Source organism: Buteo buteo, chromosome Z (assembly GCF_964188355.1).
Source record: "Buteo buteo chromosome Z, bButBut1.hap1.1, whole genome shotgun sequence".
Lineage (NCBI taxonomy): Eukaryota > Metazoa > Chordata > Aves > Accipitriformes > Accipitridae > Buteo > Buteo buteo.
This window is the reverse complement of record NC_134204.1, coordinates 50397760-50417155: the sequence shown is the minus strand read 5'-3', so window position 1 is coordinate 50417155 and position 19396 is coordinate 50397760. Positions and strand designations below refer to the sequence as shown.

General features: G+C 36.6%; 1 protein-coding gene across 24 annotated transcripts in view; it reads left to right on the top strand.

The window, feature by feature from the left end:
• Positions 1 to 19396, top strand: part of AUH (AU RNA binding methylglutaconyl-CoA hydratase) — a 202068-nt gene that overhangs the window by 107978 nt on the left and 74694 nt on the right. For 16 of the 24 annotated variants that reach the window (XM_075021065.1, XM_075021077.1, XM_075021064.1 and 13 more), the window contains 5 exons: positions 2736 to 2923; positions 4599 to 4649; positions 6459 to 6506; positions 9211 to 9281; positions 10850 to 10931. In XM_075021065.1, the coding sequence (XP_074877166.1) occupies positions 2736 to 2923; positions 4599 to 4649; positions 6459 to 6506; positions 9211 to 9281; positions 10850 to 10931 (440 nt within the window). The other 8 variants (XM_075021070.1, XM_075021072.1, XM_075021079.1 and 5 more) reach the window with 8 other exon arrangements.

The following is a 19396-nucleotide window of genomic DNA, read 5'->3' as shown; positions in this document are numbered from 1 at the left end:
ATTTATCACGTAATCCCCTTAATCCAAACCAGTTGTGTACATATTTTGTAATTGATGAATTACTGACAGTAAATAAATATTCGTACAAAATCAACTCTTTCTTAAAGAAAAAAAAATACTGTTTAACAATTTTCATACCAGAATTTAGCAGTCTTGTATTTACTGTGTCTTTTCACATGAACTAGAGTGTCATCTAAAACTGCTGTTTACAATTATTACAACATTGAATATATACCATCTCAGATAAGAACGCGTTTACTTTGCAACTGTATGTCAAATACTTTTATCAACACAGTGAGTAATACCAGATCACTAGTCCTTGAAATAACATGTCATTAAATTTGTGAAGATGAAACAACTATTCTTCCGTCAAATTCTGCTCTACATTTAGATGAAATGCCTTGGTTAAGTAATGTCTTTGAAGACTGGGTGTTACTTCCTTTAGCTCTGATTGTAGTTGGCAGGCATTATATGTTCCTTTGTATATTACTAGAACAGAACATCTATCTGCAGTGTACTCTCTGTCTTTTCTTCATAAATGGATGTAACTTTGGTGTGTTGGATGTATTTTGGGGTGTTGTTTGCATTTGATTAATTTGGTCTTACTGCTTTTGTGTGTGCGTATGTCTTATTCCTACTACTGAATATATATGATTGATGCACTGAACTGTTGGCTTCTGCACTGTGAATATTAATCAAAGAATACGCTCCTCTGCTTAATAGCTTTGCAGTGTAGGATGCAGCCAAACAACATAGACTATAGTCTGCTTTTTTTCTGCTCTTTAATCATTATTGTGTAAGACACTGGCAAGAACACTTTTTTTCATCTATAAACACTGTTTCATGCTTAAACATACCCATTGTTTGGTCAAAGTTATGAAATATTGTTGCTCAATTAAATTTTGTTTTCAACATTTCCTGGTAAAAGCAGTAATAGAAGAGATAAAACAGTAAAGGAGGGGGAGATAATAAGTAGAAAAAAGTAGTAGGCATAGCAAGCAAGGAAGAAACAGGCGATGTGGAGTCAGTAAATTCAGCCTCATATGGTTTCAGATCTTATGATTTGGACAAATGGTTTTCTTTAATGAAAAGCCAAACCTGATGCTTTTCTAGATTCCATTACTATGGTGAAAGGGATAATTTATGACTAAACTATTCTTAAAGAGAATCAGGGTAGACATTTGCTGTGTTCTCATGTACACTTAAAATGTGTATAAGGCTAGACATTGATTGGGGTGTGACAGCTTCTTTGGGTGAGAAATTAAAAGACATGTTCAGTATTTAAAACAAAAAAGCCGGTAAATGTTTGTTGGTGGTGATGGTGACACAACTCAGTATCAAAAGCAGCAAGCTTCTTGAAAACACAGCTCACATGTTTATGGCATATAGTTCTGATATAAAGGTTAATAGTTACAGCTTTAGTCATTCTCTGTGAGTCTCACCAGTGAGGCAGCCAAGGCTAATTGGAAGGCTTAGGCTTCAGGATCTGTATTTTACAAGGGATTTTGTTTTAGTCTCCACCCCCCACCCCTTTTATAAAAATGGCCTAGAGCAGGGGCTTTCTCAGAATTCCGCTGTTAGCAGAATTTTCCCCCAAGTACTGTCACTGGCTTAGCTGTACAACTAGCAGAATTAGCAGAATTATTGAACAGGAGTTCCTCCTGCTGTTGCCTGTTGCCCTTGGCCTTAAGCATAGGCTTGCTAAAATCCTCGCAGAGTGGTAGGACCATAGAGAGTATCACATTATTTGTATTTACTAACATTGTTCTACACATTCTATTTGAACTGTTAGGAGTGTAAGCATTTTTATAATTTCTCCAGTTACAGCCCAGAAAATACATCTCAATTTTTGTTATAGATCATGATTTTGTAATATTCTAGAAAGGTGTAAGGCAGAAATCTCCCAAACCTTCTGCATTTTTGTATGATGTAATATGTTCAATGGCAGGTCTGTTTTTATGGAAAGGAATACAGTAGTAGTGAAGCTTGTGATTCATAAAAAACAATAGTTGAAAGCTGAATCATAAAAACTTTTTGTTTGTTTCCAGGCAGTTTATTTGTCTCAGAGATGTATTGAAAGTATTTTCAGGAAACATCAGTAAGAGAACTGAATGGCTTCAATAAAATACTGGCTTAGTCCACCATTATCTAGTGGAAATTAATTATTTTACATTAGTTGAACACACATTTATCCATTGTATGACCTCCTTTTGAACACCTCCTATAAATATTCCTCTTGCAGATACACATACATTTATATTTGAATATATTAGCATGCTCTTGCAGAAATAGCTATTTGAAAAGAAATTTTTACTTGCCGACTGTCTGTATAAATTGAATATTTGTTTCAGAGCCATGTCAAAATGGTAGACCTTGTATATTTTCAAAATCCTTTCTCCCAGATAAAGGCTATTTCCACTGTTTTAATTCATACGAACATCTGCTTCTGTGATTTGACTCTAATTCTTCAGTTTTGATAATGATTCTCGTTGTTCATCAGTTCTGGAAGTTAGTTGTTAGTCCAACTAAGCAATCTTCACATGTCTGGTTAATGTAGTTACAAAACTGAAGAAGGCATTTAGGAGTGCCTTTGTATGATAGTTTAATTTCTGTATGTTCATATAATTGTTTATGGAATTAAAAATGAAAATAGTTGAAGTGAACAAGACATCTACATTTGTGGTATAAATGGATGGGAAACTAATACTTGCATTTTCTCTTTTTCCAAACTTTAGGGGGGACACAGAGATTACCTCGCACAATTGGAGTGTCTTTGGCAAAAGAACTAATCTTCTCTGCACGTATTGTAGATGGTGAGGAAGCAAAATCAATAGGATTGATTAGCCATGTGGTAGAACAGAATGAAGCAGGGGATGCTGCATACAGAAGAGCATTAGCTCTGGCTAGAGAATTTTTACCTCAGGTAAAACAAATTACTTTGATTTTGGTTTTTAGTTTTTACCAAACATTAAAACTGAAAAAGAACCAGCTGTATTAAGAAAAACTGTCATGATGTTATGTATTAAAAAGCCATTCTAGTTGTGTAGATAGCAATCAGAAGTTTTCTCTCTCATGTATTGAGTGGTGGTATTTGGTAATTATTTCAAAAAACCTCTGTCAATCCTCATATCGTCATGATATGGTCTGTGTTTGTATTGCTTATTTTGGCTTTCAAGTTTTAAACAAAAAAATAGTGCATGGGGGTTTTGTTAGTAAAGCAATTGTCTCAATAGGTTATTCCATTGCTGTTGAACACTTCATAAGAGAGGCAAAAAGGTCCATATGAAAGTGGACATATCTCCCTTTAACTCCTGTTTTGAAAACATAATTTCAGTATTAAAGCAAATCCCATTTACTGGTGGAAAGCTTGCCTTCTGTCCTTTGTGTATAAGCTTGATGAAAGAATCATGCTCTTATTATCATTCATTCTAAGTGACATCCTATCTCTGTCTTTCATAAAAGAATTGAAATGGGATTTGCTGAATTCCTGTGCTTTAGAACTTGAAAATTTTAGTAAGAAAAAGTTTTAAGTATGACACTTATCGGAGTCTTTGTCTTAGCTGATTGCTACCTGTTCCCTTGTTGCCATAGGCTGCAAGCTGTTTGTTCAGAGTAGGAATGTGATTTTGGAGATTTTGATAAACCTGCTTTTCAAGTGAAGGGTCCCAGGTAGCAAATTCACAGCAGAAGAAGAAAATAATTAGTAAACCACTTTATTGAATCACAAGGGTAACAGCTATATATTTTCATTGAAAATATTACAGGTTAAATGTGGCATTTAACATTGGTTATTTGTGTCTTGAACACCCTCATAGAAAGACAAACATGAAAAATACAGTAAGAATCTTAACATACAGTGATTCTGGAAGGTTGATTTATAGTTACAGCTTCGCATTGGAACCGGCTTAAAAGCATTTGGCTTTTCCCAAAGCAGCAGGGGCCACTTCTCTAAAGCAACGTCTGAACATTCAGAAGCTGATGCTGATGGATAGGCACAGGACTGAGGCGATTCCCAAGGATGTCTCACTGTTCTGTGGCACATTGGGGGAGGAGGGTGGAAATCCCTCTGCTTGCTGGGGACCTCAGGCGATCACAGAAGTGTGTCATCACTTGACCAGCGCAGGCTTCGCAGTAGCATATTTTAGGTTTGAGGCTGCATCAGTTCATTTTATTTCATTATCACATCTTTCCATGTGTCTCCATTGTATGATAATAAGGACAAAAGATTGACCTTGCGAAGGCCTCTAATGATGTCTCTTAAGGTGGCCGTTCTGAGTCTTGTTTTGAAGGGAATTGAACAAGCTTGACAAAAGTGGATATGCTCAGCACCTTTGAAACATAAATGAAACACACTGCTTTAATTAAGTTCTTTTAAAAACAGCCTACTTTCACTTTTTTCTCAATATTGAAAGTTATCAGTTTGGAAGCAAATGCCTACTATAGTGATGTAATTTAGGATATTTGACCTATTTATTATAAATTTAATAAAAGCCCAAAGCCAAGAAGGTCACAATGTAAGAGCATTGATACACAAACTCTTCATTGCATAATCTTGTAGATTTTGATGGTATGTCAATAAGCTTTTTCTTTCATTTTAGGGACCAGTAGCAATGAGAGTTGCAAAACTGGCTATCAATCAGGGAATGGAGGTAAGGATCTCTACTTTCTGTAAGAGTAAGCAGAAGTCAGGCTGGCAACAGGTCTACTGTGGTGATCTTTTCCCTAGAACTGTTTTTAGTTTCTCAGTGCATAGTCTTTCGAAATCTATTTAATCAAAACTTTTTAAAAGAGGAAATGCAATTTTTTTATGTCTCAGACTCCTGAGACTAGAGTTGATAGTGATTTCTGTAACGAGGCTTAATAACCTCATGTCTGTCCAGGAGTAATGCATTCTGCTAATTATTAATACTAGAAAGTAAACATAAACTACTATGAACAAGTTGTATTTCAAATGCTGGGTGGAAAAAAACCTCAAAGTCATACTCTGTCAAGTTTGTCAATGCTCTCAGTGTTTAGTAACTAATAAAGCCCAAAAGACATTATTTATTTTTAATAGTTTAATAGAGGTTAGTGTTAAAATTATATCTGGAGTCTGATTTCATATTTGATTCTGATTGCCACTCCTTCTTGAACACTATTGACCTATCTCTAAAGCTCATTAAAATCCAGCCCTGAACATGTCTGGACATGTGTTTTGCTTTAGGCTTGTGAATCATGTTGCTGAGCTCAGCAGGACTGTGCATATTTAAAGTTAAGTATATGCATAAGCTCTGCACCAGGACATCTTATAGCTCAACCTGGGACAAGGGAAGGGGGATCACACCACATTGCGACACCTGAATGCAGGAAGACAAATTAAAGAATGGTCCTTTTTTTCTTGAAGTCTCCAAAGCAACCAGTGATATGAGTTCAGCAAAGTGTACCACCAGTAAGTTTTGGCCTGAGAACCAAACTCAGATGCTGTTGTGCGAAGAGTATGTTTGTTAGGTTTCCACAGCAAGTAATGATGGAATTCAAGATTTATTTCAGTGGTACTCAAGGTTCAAAATGCTACAAGCTAAATTATCTAGCTCTACCAGGTGTAGTGGACTGAAATGTCAGAATCATGATGTTTATAGAATTAGGGACAATATGGTTAGAAGGACTCTGAATGATTGTCTCGGTCAATCTTGAGGCCCCAAGACAAGATCTACTGTATCAAAACCAGTGAAGCCAAATGTTCATTCAAGCTGTTGTTACAAACCTTCCATGACAGAGATTTCACGGCTTCCTTTGGTAATCTATCCTATAGCTTATCTCCTCTTGACAAATGGCTTGTGGTGCATAGCCACAGTCCTTTCAGTGGCCATGTAGAGAGCTGGTAAGTTCTGCAGCAGCTGATACTTAAGACAGGCGGAAAAGTAGTGAGGGGAAAAGTCAGCCTTTTCAGCTGTTCAGACCAGCTCACAAAGAAAAAAATCTTATTAAAACTAGGTGGTGATGCAGGATGGCCATTAACCTCTTGTTTTTTTGTGTTCTTTTTTTTTTAAATCCCTTTAAACTCAGATTTATGTTTATTTTGTGGTATGGCACCATGTTCTTATATGGCATTTTGAAGATAACTTGTTATAGAACAATTTTTAAGTAATCATGCAGTACATTAAATCTTTTCCACTGTAGTAAATGAATTGATTACAAATGTGCAAGTAGCTAATGGTTTTTAGTCCAGATGATTTGTAGTGAAGAACATACATTGTTTTGACAGTGTATTACATACTAATTGTATCACCAAATAAGGAAACTATTACAGAAAGACTATCCACTCTCACCACATGGCAGGGTAGTATTTCTGTGTTAAAGTAGTGTAGAAGAACTTTGCAAAGTGTTTTAGTATGTGGCATATAGAAACACAGTATTTAAATTAGCTGTCAGGACATACAAAAATAGGCTTTTAAAACCCATTGTATTCTTTTCCCCAGGTCGACTTAGTAACAGGTTTAGCAATTGAAGAAGCTTGTTACGCTCAGGTATGTAACTATGATTACATGGGAAAACCCAGAAAACAAGCTTTGTTGGTGCCTGTTATGAAACATGCAGAAATTCAACTATAAATTACTCTACAATTTTTTCTACAAATATTTTGGCATTGTATTTAGACCTTCCTTCTACATACTCTGGTTTTGTAAGGAATTTAAGTAAGGAGATGTAGTTTAGGACAAAAAATTACTCCCTGCCAAGAGTGTTAGTGTGAAGGTAGTGAACCACTACCAGCCATATACCTAGCTGGACATACTCTGCTGTGCATCTAGTCCAAGAACTGCCTTGCTTTTGGTTCTTTTTGGTTTAACATGAAATAACATGAAGGACATTTCACTAACATGTGCCACTAACGGCATATGTGCTAACCAACAGAAAATCGAGACAAACCTCTTTGCCAGTGAAACATGGGAATCTTGTATTTGAGTATTTTCTTGGACTTTTAGACAAGTTTTTGATCCTGGAAATAGAAGCATTAGCATTAGATGCTTATTTAAAACATATGGTGATCTGATCAATAACCTACACCACCCCACCCCCCAAAAAACCCAACCCTAAAAACCAAAAAGCACCCAAACACCAAAAACTCAAAAACAAACCCTAAAGAGTTTATCACAGTTTATCTGTTTGGAGAAAAGATGCTCCTTCTTCTCCTAAATTGTTTCTCAGCCTTATATTGTGCCTTTGAAGTGTCTGGTGCTTTCTTGTGTCCAACCAGACATTTTAGGTTTCATTTTTCTGTTGTATTATAAGTTGCATGCAGGACACATTGAAGAACTAGGATTTGTATGGAAATATTTTTCTTGGTATTGTTTTTGGTGTCAATGATGAATTGTTACTCTGCTCATTGCAGACTATTCCAACAAAAGATAGAATTGAAGGTCTTCTTGCATTTAAGGAGAAGAGACCTCCTCGCTACAAGGGAGAATAAAAGAAGCTGATGCCTTTAAAATACAGGGGGATAAAAGTACTGCTATGAGGACCATTAAGGTGCACTTTGCATCCGCACCTGGAATATCACAACCACCAAAGTAAAAGCAAATCATACTGATGTTACAACATTTTGAATGTGTCCATACTTGTACTGGGCCCAGATAGAAATGTGTGTCAACTCATGCTCATTACATTTCTGAAGGTTGATCTGTATATTGGCAAGGTCACAGGTTCATGCAGCATTTTTTAAATTTCATATGTATGAAACATACCATTCCACAATTGAAAAAGCTCTGTAAATTCTTTATATAGACAAAACCTATATGTGATGTTAAGTATAAATCTGCTGTATCATTTTATCAAAACAAAAGCTACTACTGACCACCAAAAATAAGAAATTGTACCAAATATGCATTAAAATGGTTCTGTATATCAGTAAAAATTATATTTGCGTATTCTACCCGAATATGTACATTATTAATAAAGCTAAGGGAAATTTAAAGGATTATTGTTTGGAAAATGTTACGCTTTATTTATCTGACTTACACTATTCTAAGTAATGTGCCATTATGTGCTAAAGTTAATTTCATCCTTTTGATGAAGTCATTGCCATTATATTCGTTTAATTGTATTAAATGAAGACATTTTCAAGGCCAGCCTTTAATTATGCACTCTTGTATGCTAAACCTGGCTTTGTCTTGCATTCTTCCAACATATCATCTGATCGGCACTGTCTGCTGTGAAGGAACTTTATTTCACTTGCCTCAGTTATTTTAAATTTTTGGTGATTGTATTAAAGATTGTCGTGCAGGGATGTGACTAATGCGCTGTTAAAGAAACTAGAATTCTCTTAATCTCCAGAATATCCTTTTGCAGGTCCTAATAATGTATATTTATATACAACAGGGATGATACTGAAATGTTCTTAGTTTTGTGGCAGCCTCAGGGTTCTTTTCATACATTGAAAGAGAAATCCAGTAGGTTACGAGGTGAGAAAACTGTTGTGATTCATACTGTATATTTACTGTGGACATGGCATATACAGCAAATGCCTGGAAATAACCTCTTAGAAAATATTTTTGTTAACTTGACTGGAAAATAAACATGGCTTAGCAGTCAGAGGCTGTCTTTTTATATGAAAACAAATTTCTTCATGTTTGTTTACCATTGGCTTATGAAACTTGTGCATGCTTTGCTGTTTCTGCAACATTAACTATGGTCATTGTCCATATCTATGATGATAAAGCAGCTGATCAACATTAAATGACAAGAACTCATTTAAATTCCTATTTAGACATACCATTACATGTAAATTGATTATAACTGGTAGAGCACACACTTTGTTGACTGGTAAACTTGCTGAGTTGATCATTTCATGCACGATAATTTGCAAATAAAGTACCGGTGCTTGTTTTGATAGTTATATAAAGCCTAGAGGGTCATTTTCTCTTGTTTTTGAAATGCTAACATGTCATTTTCATTTTTACTGAGTAGGAAATAATTATGTTAATAGGAGAAAAAATATTAAGTCTATGCTGACGGGTTTCTGTTTCATAACTTTGATATACAGTCTGGTTATTGAGCTGCCTCTGTTTTTCTAACAAGCGCTGATTAAGTAGCTTCTGTGAATGTCTATTTAAAAAAATCTAATAATTTTAAATACTGTGGCATAAGACTCTGTAGATTTGTGCCTTTAAATAGTAGTTTTGATCTCAGAAAATAATTTTGCTGTCACAGTGGTCTCTCCATTCCTTTTCTCAGGAGAAGATACTGTCATATCGTAGCAATTTGAGTCCCTTCTTTGAAGTCAACAGTTTGAAAATTATTACAAAGTGAGTACCAGTAGGACAATTTTTAAAGGTACTTTCTAGTGATGTTGAAATAGTTCTAAAGGAACAATATTTCAGCAAAAGATGTGTTAATCACTTACTGTCCCTGTTATTAACTGACGTGTTATGATGGCTGCAGTGCTCGTGATTAATAGCAATATAAGAATTCTGCTTCCACAAGAGTGTGATTTGTAACAGAAATGCTCTTATAAAGGCTGACTTTTCCTTGCAAAAGTTATGATCTGGCAAATCCTCCTTCAAGTGCTTAGGCTTAGCTCTTTCAGTTCCTGGTAAAGGCATGCTTTTCTCCACAGTACCTCATGGGTGAGTGAGCCCTGGTCCCTGCTGGTTTCCTGAAAGGTTATCTCATGGTCCCTAGGCATAAGCAGCTTTTTCTCCTGCTCCTGCTGAGCTCAAATGGGTAGTGAGGTGTTCTGCACTTCTCCACTGAGTTGGATATTGAAAAGTTATAATACAGGTAGGTCCGTTACCTTCAGCTGATTACCTCTCAACAGTGTAAGTGCAAGTTCAACTTACGAAATTGCCTAGAGATTCTCAGTTTCATGCAGAAATTTATGTGTGACTTTATATAACACATACCATTTTAGCCTTTAATTTATGAAAGCATTTGTGTTTTCTCTTCAATATTATTGAAGTAACTCACATTCTTACTAGTTCTACTAAATTTCTGGATAGAGTTTCCAGAATTTTTTTAATGGCTTAAGTCAGTTAAGTGCCTTTGAGTATCTACCCTGCTATGAAGAAATACAGTGTTTTATTTATTCTAAAGTTGTGTAATGATACAGTTAACAACACTTGGAGGATGTTGTTCTGTGGAACATTTCTATGAGATTGCAGAGCATTTGTGCCAAATTGTTGAAATTCTGTCAGTCTGCATGCAGTTACTCATAGTACTACACCAAGGTTCATATCAATGCTTTTCTAGCACTGCTTTTAATGGGCTGCATTCACAATAGTAAACATCAGGATGTATCATTTGCAGCTGTTTCATATTTTCCTCAGTCATTGCCCTTTGATACATTAAACCATAATCAGATTTGTTGAACAGAACAAAAAAATAACAGGTCTCTCCAACACAGGAGAGCGCAGAATATCATGCTACTTGGAATCTGGTTTTGGGAGACTTAGGGAGTAAAGTAAGAGGTCTGGTACTAGTGTCACTTCACATACTAAAACCAATTCATAGATGCAAAGTGAAAAGAGTAACTGAAACATCTTAATTTATCATCAACTTAGGTTTTGTTTTATTGCTTTTCCATGCAAGCAAATCCCTGAAAAGGTGTCTACTGAGATGAGAGAGAGGATTTATTTACAATGTAAAAAAAAAAATAGTTGAAAACCATTGGTATTTTTTGTGGTGTACATTGAACAAAGTGTGCTTTCATGTCTTATTTGTGGGATTTCAGCCTCATTCTTGCACCTAATGACACTGCTGAAAAGCCATAGGGCTTCACTGTCTAGTGAGGCTGATACAGTCAGTGTACTCAAGGTGTCGTAATGATCATGATGATGTAGTTGTTTTAAGATGTTCTTTTTCTGCACACTTTTAGAAAGACAACTGTCTCCAAAATTGAGAAAAAGGAGAATAATTGCAAACAGATAAACCAAAAGGAGAGATGTGTTCAGCTAAAGGTAATGAAATTCCTCTTGTGTATTTTGAGGGATTACAAAGACTAGTTTTCCTGTTTGTGCCTTTTTTTTCTGTTGGCTTTTGTTTTCTCTTAGTCTGAAGCTTGGACACCAGGGTGCAGGGAACATTTTTAAGAATTCGTATGTGTTGTTTTCACTTTAAGAACATAAATATTTTATAAGCAAAATTAGGAAAGTTTTAAAAAATTTCCTAAAAGGTTTTTGAAAGATGTAATCAGAAATGATCATGTTATCACCAAAGATGAGGTAACATACCGTTTTTTATTATAGATTTAAATCACGTTCAGTTTCAACCTTGGCACAGAGTTGAATAGAAGTTTCCTTAGTTATGCAGAATGTACTGTATTTATGCACATTATTCATTATGTATTATAATATTTATGTATGTATACTGACATGTCATATCCATGCATACGTATTTGTATGTGCATATGCATATGTGTACATATAAATAAAATTCTTCAGATTCTCAGATGAGGCCAAACTCCCTCAGGATGTGATAGTACTATTCTACTCCAGGAAGTTTTGAATTTGTTTGTGCAAGAGCCCTACCATCAAAAACCTTGAACCCCACACAGTGTGTACTGTGACTGCCACAAGTGGCCATGCTTAAAGTGTGGAAGTTCTGTAACAAAGAAACTGCCACAGGAGCAGAAGTCAAGTAGCAAGGGGACACATGTATGTTACCACAACCTGGTTGTGCACATCTGGTAGTTCAAGGCTAGAATAAACGTAGCAGAAGTTGAGGTGAGTTCTAAGATTCAACAAAGGTGTGGCATCCAGATAGCACATTCCTTTCAGTCCTATAGTATCATTTGCTTCTGTAGTTTGGAGAGGCCTACAGCAATTATGAGCAGCTCATTAATCAACAAGTGTTGTAGGTTATAAGATCAGTCTCCACCCTCCTTAAATAAGTCTAGACTTAGATTTCATCTTCAAATTTTATCTAGTAGATAATTCTTCCAAGGACACTTACTCACATGGGAAGAAATATGAAGTATGTTAAAAGAATTTATTACAGAGGGTGTGAACGTTCTGTGTCTAAGCTAACTCCTGTTGCAATACTTGGGTTCAAAATAGTACATTAACCCTCTAAGGCATAGCCTGTACATATATGTTTATAAAGTCTTCAAAGTTCTGGCTAGTGACTACTACACTTTGATTATAATTTCTGAAGCATATGCTAATAAAGCTTTTGTAACATTAAAGAGATGAGAATATGTTGGAGTTTTCTTGTTGCATAATATAATCACTTTCAGAAGAACATGAGAAGTTTGTTATTTTTTTTAAGGAACTTATACATCAAATTGTTGCTTCTTTATTCTAGCAACTGCTAATTGATTTAACATTTTCCCTTAAGCATAAGGGACTTCGTGATATCATATTTGGCTCAATTCTTTCTAGCATGTTAAAAAAATCTGATGCCAGTTGTACAAATTCTTAAAAAATGTGTCTCCATGCAGCTTAGAAAGGCAAAGTTTTAAAATTCTAATTGTAAGGATAGAGTTGTGAAGGTTGTGTTTTCACTACATATAAATGTTAATAATACGTCTGTATGCTTGTGTGGAAAGAGTTTGACTCCCTATCTTTTGTGTAATAGGTCTATACTGTCAGCATTGTTGTCTTCAAAGCTGGTCTGTAGCTGAACTATTTTTGTAAATATATGTAAGTATCCCCAGCTAGTGACCACTCAGGGTTCAATCTGTGGTTCATGTTGTGCTGTAGCTGTCATCTTTTGGCCAGCCTCCTCTTCCAAGTAGTGGTGAAAGGAGGAGGGAGCCAGGGAGCACACTTCTGAGAAGCAGTGGGTCTAGGAAGGATAGATAGGAGAGATGGTTTGTCAGGTGTATTCAGGCTACGTGTTTTAAGTCACAGTCCACTTCACCACAGTCATTTCTAATATCTTCATGAGCATCTCCACAAAGTGGATTTTTCTGTATTGGTTGGTTACAGCACCTGAGTTCTATACCCTAATGACTAATAGAGATCATAACATCCAAACAGGATTCCTAGACTATCCGTTTAACATACAAAAGGAGGTAGGAGCCACAAAAATGGCATAATGACAAGGGTTCTGCCTAAGCTTCCAGTTTTTAAATGAACACATGGACATGTTTTTTTTCCTGCTTTGTGTAGAACAAAATTGCTTTCTTCATTTTGGATCTTACCTTTTTTTCCAAATCTTAGCTTAAATCAGTCCTTTTTTTTTGAAAAAGTGAATATGATATGCTCCAGCCCCTTGATCTATCTGATTGCTCAGTAGTTGAAGGACTCATGAAACACCAGAGCAACACATTTTCTGCTCTCTCCTTTCACTTAATTGACCTGAACTGAACCCTCCTACAGGAGTGACTTCATCACTGGATGCTCTCAGTCAATCCTGATGAAACTTTTCTACTTTACTTATTCTACAAGTTAATTTATTGAGATGTGGAGATAATGTCCATTCACCAATTAGTTTAGAGAGGGAAGGCCTGTCTTGCAGTCCTTCATGCAGCAAGTATCACAATGGTTTTTTTAATCGATGCTGTAGCAAGGGTGAGAATCCTGCTCACTTTCCTTTCATCCTCAGCATCTTCTTTGTACTGTGTGGAGTCCTGTCTGCCAAATGTGAAGATGCTTACTGAGTCAGACTCCTTAGGTGTAGAAGGTTAAATTCATAAATCCTGAAATGCCTTCAATACAGCACTGTCTAATTGCCATTGCCTAATATCATCAGGACTGTGACTTCCTGAAGCAAGATCTCAGCAGGAATTTTGAGAATTTAAATTTTGGACTTGGGCACCTAATTCCCTGCACAGATGTAGTCTTAGTTGTGTGCATTCGTGATTGCACTGCTAGGCTGCTTTACTCTTTAGGATTGTTAGTTAAGCTTGAAAATACTTCCTTAAAGTAAGCGAGGGATATCAGAAGTCACTTTGGCCACTGGTTACATATCATAGATCCCATGATGGAACAGAGTTGCTTTTAACAGGTGGTGGTACTTATGGAGCCCGGCTACTCCTTTCTGTACAAGCTCCCCAGAGTAGTCAGGCTGTCATCAGTGAGGTAGAAAAAAACCCTAGCAAGTCAGGGAGGAGGTGGTGTAGGAGCAGCAGTGGCATAGCTATGCTAGCAGGATGGTTGGCTGTGCTAAAGCAGTCATATGAAGCTGGTTATTCCAGCTCTGCAGCCTGATTCTGCCAACAGAAAAGCAAAGTAGCTGTGTACAGGACAAACTTTTGATCACGCTGTGTGTGTGTATATGCATAATATATAAAATGTATGTCCGTATGTCCACTCTGCTTCCAGCACATAGTTTTATGGTTGTTCATAGAAGCTTTTAAAGCATTGTTTCCATTGTTAAAATAGCTCATTAAAACCACATCTCCACAGGTATGTGTGTTTAGAGTTACAAAAACATTTTGTCCTATACATGTTTTTATATTTCATATAACTACAGCATATTTATCTGAAGTATTTCGCAAGTATATTTTTGTGTAATACTGGTAGGAGATTAAGTAATAGCTGCTTACTAGCACTATTGCACAAGAACATCAAATGTTATTGTGATGTTCTGAGATTTGAGGTACCAACCATGCTTTTGGCTGCTTTGTTCCTGTGACCTTTGTGCTCTTCTGGATAATACAGCAGTCCTGTAACAATGCACATGTTTTCCTTTACAGAAATGCCAGTAACCACTTGAGCAGGGCACTTGATTCCAGTTTTTATGGGCGGTGCCTGTAATGGACAACGGTATTGTATCCAAGCCAAGTTGGCCATCTTTGTGCTTTACAATGCCAAAAACTTCAAAGCTTCTTCCTTTTAGAACTCTAAAGCAATGCAAGTTTGTGTTTCTTCATATCATCAAACTTAATTATTGGCAATAAGCAACTGCTGGCAGGAGCAGCACGTCACATGGCTCCGTTTCTGCTTTAGAAAAGGTCAGCATATGGCATAAACACTTTGCTGTATTATGCAGCCTTGTACTCTGATCACATAACACATGCTTCAGAAAGCATTATGCAATGTTATACTCACTGATTAATGACTGCTTGCACAAGAAGTTTTTCATTACCCTGAATGCTAGCATCCTGGGAATGATTAACTTTGTGACATAACTCTCATCACATAAATATGGAAGATTCAAATATAGCCTCAAAATAACGTGTTTCAGAAATAACTGAACACTTTCTTGCTTAGTACTGTGTACAGTACATGATTAACAACTGCTTTAAACCTTCAGAGTTGAATAGAAGAGCCTATTTGTGAGAACTGGAAACAAGATTTATTTTTAGGGTTTAAAGTTTTACCCAAGATGATTTTTTGCACACAGCAGCATCTCATTCGCAATGTTTTTCCTCCGCTTGTGTAAGTTAGAATTTCCTGAGAAAAATCTGTGCCAACTATTTTCAGTGTTCAGCCAGTGAGTTAAACAGAACAAGTCAAATCTAGCCCTTATTTAGACCAGCAACTGCGTGTGTGTAAAATGACTCAGTCCAGTGTGTTCAGTATTACAGTGCATACAGTTGTGTGCTTAAATCAGCATGGTTATAGCAGAGTAAATTCCCAATAATTGCTGATTTTCCTTCAAGTAGAGTAAGAAAGCACAGTGTGGTCCTGAATGAAGCAGCTTGCAAACTTACAGTCTGAACATTGCTACGCGTTCACATTTAACATTTTTATATTCTATTGATTTAGCATTCAATGTTCAAATTTTGCAGAATCTTATGTTAAAAAGCATGATGACAGTGCATCACAGATGTTATCATCTTAAGGATGTACAAAAGGGGAAAAGCCTATAAAAAGAAATGTTCCTCACCATATTCTTCTACATATGAAGATTCATCCCCAATTTTGAAATACTGTCAATTGCTACCAGTTATCTATGTTTCAACAGCTTTGTTAAGGAGAAAGTTGGTTTGCCTATTTGGAAATTGAAGAACAGTTTTCACAAGGAAATAACTATTAAACTTCCACTTACTAATTTTCCTTTAAATGTCAGACTAAAAAAAATGACATCTGCTTCTTATGATTCTCTCTCCTGTAAATAATCCTGCTCACAGTCATATTAAATAAAGCTACTCAAAGTCCTTACAATAGGGGGGATGGTTTAGGATGTCACCACATTAATGCACGTGTGCCATTTCTTCTGAAATAATCTGCATTGAGAAAAGCTAGAAAAGGTAAACATTGACCTTCAGTATGTTCACTTTAATTTTTGCCTTTTCCTGCATTCCAACTCCTACAAGTAGTAGCAAAGGCTAAAGGAAATGGCCTCTGACTAAGCATTAGCTACCAGCATGCCCTCATTATAGCTGAGGGCTCTTATTCTCGCTTAGCCTACGTGCAGAGCCAGCTAGTCTTTCAGCTGTGATGACGAAATGCCATGCATTTCTTCCTGGAATAGTACGCAGATAAGAGGCCACTTGTTATGCTGAGGTTTCAGATGAACTCCACTAAGGGTTTCAAAACACTCTGTCACAATTATATCAGGTTTCTTTAGCAACGAATTCATTTCAGACACTTGTAAGATAAAAAGGGAAGAGATGTTAGTTTATTTTCCCTTGTGGTTTCACTGTTTAAACCTTTACAGTATATGACTGGATAGTTTATACATGGCCTAAATTTATTAATTTTCAATAAAACTAGCAGATCAAAATGGATCTGTTCCTTTGCTGAAATTCATGTTATTCGTAGACCCTTATGTGTACCTGTAAATTCAGAGAAGAAACAAAAATCTCATGTCTGTGACATGCTGCTCGAAAGGTCCTGCTGTGCAAACTCAGTTGCTGAGTAAGCTGAGAGTTTTCGGAACCTTGCAGCACAAAAGGTTAATCCTTTATCCTGGGGTTGAGTTCAGGTGCTAGGACATGAGTGCGCAGTACGAGCCCAGTTGACCTAAGTATTATTTAGCAGCAGTGGGAGGACCTGTTTGTGAGATCATTTTGCAGATTTGGGGCCTGTTTAGGTGATTCCATGCACTAACAAAAGCAGCTTTAGCAGGATCAAACAACCCACAGAAGTGTCCAGCCTGTAAAAGAAAGAGGAATCTATGAAGTGTTTGATTCAAACCAAGCAATATCCTTAGTAACAGCAATAGCCATATGTTATAGTGAAGAAAGGAATATATTGCCGGGAATATATAACCCATGGATCATGTGCAGGTTACATAGCTCTCTTTGCTCATTCTTAGGCACTAATTACACATTTAGAATCTGTGATATGCCCCATTTCCATTCATTCATTAAGGATGACATTAAGTCAGTTGCAACTTGCCTTTCCATTGGATCTGCATGCCACTTGAGACGGATGGAGTCAGTAGGATGGAGAGTCTTACGACGATAAATCTGAGTAAATCGCAGCCTAGATAAGTATTTAATATTAAAAAAAAACTCAAACCAACCCAAAATGGCATCTCTCCTTCATCACTTCCCCTGCAGTTCTCTACATTTGCAAATATCTCATTAACTGGGAACTAAAAGCTAAATTCAATTTCCTTTTAAGACAACAAAATTTTCTTTCTCCATTTACATAATGGAATTTGGATCAGGTCTTAAGTCTGTAACCTTATTCCTTTAATGCCTTCCAAATAAATATGTAATTCCCAGTGAGATCACTAAGAATCTTGGCTATTCATAGTCCGTTTTTTTTTTTCTGCAACTGTTCTTCAGTGAAGAGGGTCCCCTTTGAAAAGGTCCAGAGAACACTAGAGTTGTCAAACCCACTACTTTCCTTAATTACCTCCCCCCCCCCCCCCCCGCCTTTCTTGGGCTAGTTATTGATTACTCAGAAAAAAATAAGAACAAATTTCCCTCATGAATAAATTATTTGGTAATTGTTTACTAGAGATAGGTGATTCTTGCACATTACTATGAAGAAGTGCTGTCCTCACCAGAACAGGACAGACCAACAAGCCAATATGTTTCTCCATGATTTTTCTAATCTCTTTTTGTCAAAATCTGAAAGCCTAAATAATGTTGCTGCAGTGGTCACTAGCAGGTCTTTTAAATGCTAGACAATTAATTTTCACAAAAATTCTAATCCACCAAGTATAAATATGAATTACAGGCATCTCCTTTTTTGAACTGCTGCTGTCATGAGCTTTGATTTTAATTAAATACCATGATGACAAATTTGTTAGAAATGGTACTTGTTAAATACTACTACTTCGAAAGCTTCTTTGTTTTGTAAAACTGGTTGTTTATAAGTCATCTTACATGCTGTTTGGAGCATCTTGCTCTGGTTTATCTTATTTCTATCTTTAGAAGACTTGATCTTAATGTCTGAAAAAGACGTTGTTTTTTCATGGAGTATCATGGGGAAGAAAAACCCCACAGCGCCTTTCTTGCAAATTATACTAAAAGGCTAACTGCTGTTCTGTGGTTCAAAACCTTGAAATGTTTTAAACTGAAATTACTACAACTGAAAATTTGTCATCTTTACTGAAAGCACAGAACCAGTGAACACAGTCCCACCAGCGCTCGTACTATTGAAACCAGTTTTCTTCCCTTCTTTGGCCTTTGCCACCTTCTGCCCATCCTGCTGTGCAATCCCTGCTCCTACTGCTCAGGACATCCCCTGCTGAGTAGAGGGAGTACGTGTCATCTAACCTAACCACAGGTATGTGCCCTTTGTGGATGGAGCCCTCCAAGAGAAAGAGTGGTGACCAAGTTACACAAGTTTTTCTCCAGGAGGGAGGTGGGAAGGGGACGCTAGCTTGAGCCTTTGTCTTCCATCTAACCATTTACAGAAAACTAATGGATTCTCCTCTACCTCTTTCAAGTGCAATTTACATTGTGTAAGGGTTCAAAAGATACCAGGGTGAGGACTGACTGATAGTGATAACATCACTTTGTTTCCTAAGGCTATTGATGCACTGGTAGAGCATAGGGGATATCTGTGGGGCCAGGTTTTATCTTGTTGTGCAGTCAGTTGTTCGAGCTGTCACAGGCGTAAACTCTGCTGAGGATTGGGAAACTGTGGTGACAGGCTTCAGCCAATGAACAAGAGCCCAGGTCCTAGGCTGTCTTGAACTGACATAGTGATTCATTGTTATCAGTATCCAAACTAGCTGGATGCGAACCAGGTCAGATTTCTTTACATGCATTTGCAAATCCTAATTGCAGAATAGCTGTAATGGGCATTTGAAAAAAAAACCAAAAAAACCCAAACCCAACTTTCCCTACAAATCAGAATTCTTTCCCACCTTAACTAAATCCAAGTTAAAGTAAGAAATGGGGAGAGTCTGCATTGTGCCCTCAATGTCAGCATTATTCTAAATCATAACAGCAATAGCAATAGCACTTCCCAGTCAGTCATTCTTGACTGAAATGTAAACAGTTTACAATGGTGAATTAATAACTGATAATAATTCAATATAATATTGAACATTTACAGGAGTGTTGTGACCCTCCAGTATGGTTTTATGAAATAAACCATGCTTACAACAAGTACATAATTGTGAC